Below are 3,327 nucleotides of genomic sequence, written 5' to 3' on the forward strand. Positions count from 1 at the left end.
TACTATAGTGCCACGATCCATTGGGCACAATACAAATCGTTTCTTCGACGAATTGTACCCACGACGAACTGTCGCTCAGACAAATTGTGCGATGAACAAATGTGCGCGTCGAATTCACGCGAGACTCAAATTCATCGCTTCGTGCTTTTGGCAGCATTGCTCTGAATCATTGTCATTCATCCATTGAATTGTTTTGTGGCTCCTTATAGTTTGAAGTCGAACTCCGAACTCGCGTCCGCGAATTTTTTGCATAGAGTAAAAATGACCCTTTGATAGGGGGGGTGGAATCAAAAATTGCATCACATCTACTAAATAACTGTAACTGCCACTTATTTTGAGAAAAACTCGAATCCGTGCCTTTTTACTTTTGTTTTGCCAGTAAACAATGCAGGCACTCGTATAATTTGGTTAATTCCTTCTGTTCGACGTATTTAATAAAAGTTTAACATTAAAATATTGAATTGCACATTTCCATTATCTTGCGATGCCTAGATGTGTGAGAACAGCGCATATTTTTGAAAAGAAATGGCGTTCAGATGATGTTCGCCTACAAGAAGAAGCGAATTTTTCTTCTTTGCTTTTGCCGGACAAAATTTTAATGGGTCTTGAGAATGCTGGATATAAAACTCCATCTCCCATTCAACTAGAATCAATTCCTGTGGGCCGCTTTGGAAGGGGTACTATTTTATTGCTTTCACCCATTATATTATACATTTTTTTCTTCTCTTGTAAAATGCAATACTTATTCTCAGAATATTATCAGTAACTTAAAATAAAATTTCTCTCTCTATACTAGACTTACTTGTCCAGGCAAAATCAGGAACCGGAAAAACACTGGTGTTTACAGTGATTGCTCTTGAAAATCTTACAGAAATAAAATATCCTCAGGTATATTTTTCGTTTTATGTATTATTTATATATTTCTTGAATTGTGGTCAAAACACTTTTATCCCTTACCCAAAGTATTCCAAATTTACTTCCAACTAGTTTTAATAATTATATTGCATAGTTATAATAAAATTTTTGCAAGTGTGATAAAGGAAAAAAAAAATGATTTTACCAGCATATGTGCAGAATTGGACCCAATAAGTTAAACAGGGTTTAATTAATAGTTTTTTTTACATCGAATGCCATGCATTTAAAAGAATTTTTTGTTCTGTTTTAGTTTCAAAATATTGTACTGTTATAGTTTAGTTCAATTTTAGTTTCAAAATTTTTCATCTGGAAAAATTATGAGTGTACAAAGATGAGATTTTTCCACTTTTTAGCGAATTTCCGCCTTTTTCGCTTTTGTCTCTGAATTTCAGCCTTTTCATCAAAATCTCCGATTCTCTAAAAGTTAAAGTTTTTTTATAAATATTTCCCTTTTTCTGAAAATTCAGCCGTTATAATAAAATAATTTATATTTCTTTCTGATTTTCATAGATAAACAGAAAATTCAAACTATGTGGCTGCCAACCCTTCCACATTTTTAATAATTTTAGCTTTTTCTCTTTTACGTGCTAATCTAAAGTGACAGTAATTGAAAGTGACATAATTTTTTTATTTAAATGTTGATATTTCTAATTTACCTGTTGTGTTGTGCTTAGTATTCATGTACCTACTGACAGTATAATTGTTCGTCAATAAAAAATTGTTCATTACTCTTTTAGAATTGACTAATTTAGAATATTATAATCCTTAGATAATCAATTTTTAATATAATATTTTGTTAGTTCTTGCATTTTCTGTTTTCATTTATTTATTTGCTCTAAGCATTTTAATCTATATGTTGAATCTGTTTACTAATATTATTTTAGCTTTTTTTTAAAAATTTAGTTTTAATAAATACTAATCTTTAATCAATATGTGGTAATGGACTTAATTCGTCTTAGAGTGAAACAGATTACTAATTTTTTATTGTAATTAAATACTAACTGTACAAAATTGTAATGACTAATTTTTGATGTGCACCGTAACATTAATCATGCAATTGTAAGTTTTTGGACCATTAAGTGCAGTTTAGAAGAAATTTGGGTCCGTAAACGGGCCCTTTACGAAATATCTTTTCATAAAAACGTACCCTTCACAAAATATTTTAACTTAAATTATTTTGCGAAGGGTCCATTTTTATCTTTTAATCGGACCCTTCACAAATTTGTTTATCTTCATTATTGTGTTGTTAATCGAATATACCCTTCCCAGGAAGGGGGGAGAAAGGAGAAAGACAAATGTAAACCAACTAAGTTTTGTCTTCGGCAAACACTTCTTCCTTTATTCGTCCGAAATGAATATTCTGCGTTCAGCAGTATAGGTTAAATACCAAATAATACCAGGTTAAATACCAAATAATACCAGGTTAAATTTTAAAATATTTGTATCAGGGTTGGGTTTTTGACGTCAAAAAGTGGTTTTTGACATGACAAGGGTATACTACTGGTTTAAACCGTCAAAAACAGAAGTTTGCCAAGAAAATATATAAACTTCAAAACTACCAATAGTTGCCATGCATTATAATGAAATTTAATTATACTATAGATAATCAGCAGGCTTTAAAATATTTTTTAATTAAAATTAAGGTAAAATAACAGATTTAAAATCTCAGAAATTTATATTCAAATGCATGTGCAGAAAAATTTTGCACAAAATTTTTTTAAATATTTATGTTTTTTTAAAAAAAATTTTTTTTTGATATTTAAGAAAATTAAAAGTTTATTACTATGCATTTTCGACATATTAGGAACATATAACTAATATTTATAAGGAACTTACAAGTTATGTTGTATAAATACAAACTTGATACAAGTGTATAAAAAAAATTTTTTAATGTTATACAGGGATGAGATTCTTCCGCGGATTTCCGCTTCTTTTTAGATTTTTCCATTTTTCCCACTAATTTCCGCGAAAATTTTTTTTGAGCAAGTTAAAATATTTTATGAGGAATTTAATTTTCCTCGGAGTGAAAGCATTGAAGTCCTCATTCCTCCCTCTGAAGTTTCTCAAAAAATCATTTCCTTGGGATAAAACTGGTTGACCTTTATACAGAGATGAGAATTTTTCGCTTTTGCCTTTCGAATTTCAGCCTTTTTATAAAAAACTCGGATTCTCTAAAAGTTTCGTTTTTTTTTTAAAAAAAAATAATATCCCGATTTTTTTTTTTTTTGAAAATTCAATCGTTAAAATAAAATAATGATATTTATTTATGATTTTCAAAGATAAACAAAAAATTCAAACTACATCCTAGCTGCTAACCCACCCTTCCGTATTTTTACTTATTTTAGCTATTTTCTCTTCACAGAAAATAAGATTTTCCGTATTTTTATTCGTCCGCCGGATAGCTCGTATTTT

General features: G+C 29.4%; 1 protein-coding gene across 1 annotated transcript in view; it reads left to right on the forward strand.

The window, feature by feature from the left end:
* The first annotated feature begins 324 nt into the window (after positions 1-324).
* LOC107447626 (probable ATP-dependent RNA helicase DDX20) overlaps positions 325-3,327 on the forward strand; it is a 15,761-nt gene continuing 12,758 nt past the window's right edge. Inside the window, exons 1-2 of the mRNA XM_016062580.3 lie at positions 325-677; positions 797-888. Coding sequence (XP_015918066.2) covers positions 485-677; positions 797-888 — 285 coding nt within the window. The 5' untranslated portion in view covers positions 325-484. The remainder of the gene's footprint in view (positions 678-796; positions 889-3,327) is intronic.

Source organism: Parasteatoda tepidariorum, chromosome 10 (assembly GCF_043381705.1).
Source record: "Parasteatoda tepidariorum isolate YZ-2023 chromosome 10, CAS_Ptep_4.0, whole genome shotgun sequence".
NCBI lineage: Eukaryota > Metazoa > Arthropoda > Arachnida > Araneae > Theridiidae > Parasteatoda > Parasteatoda tepidariorum.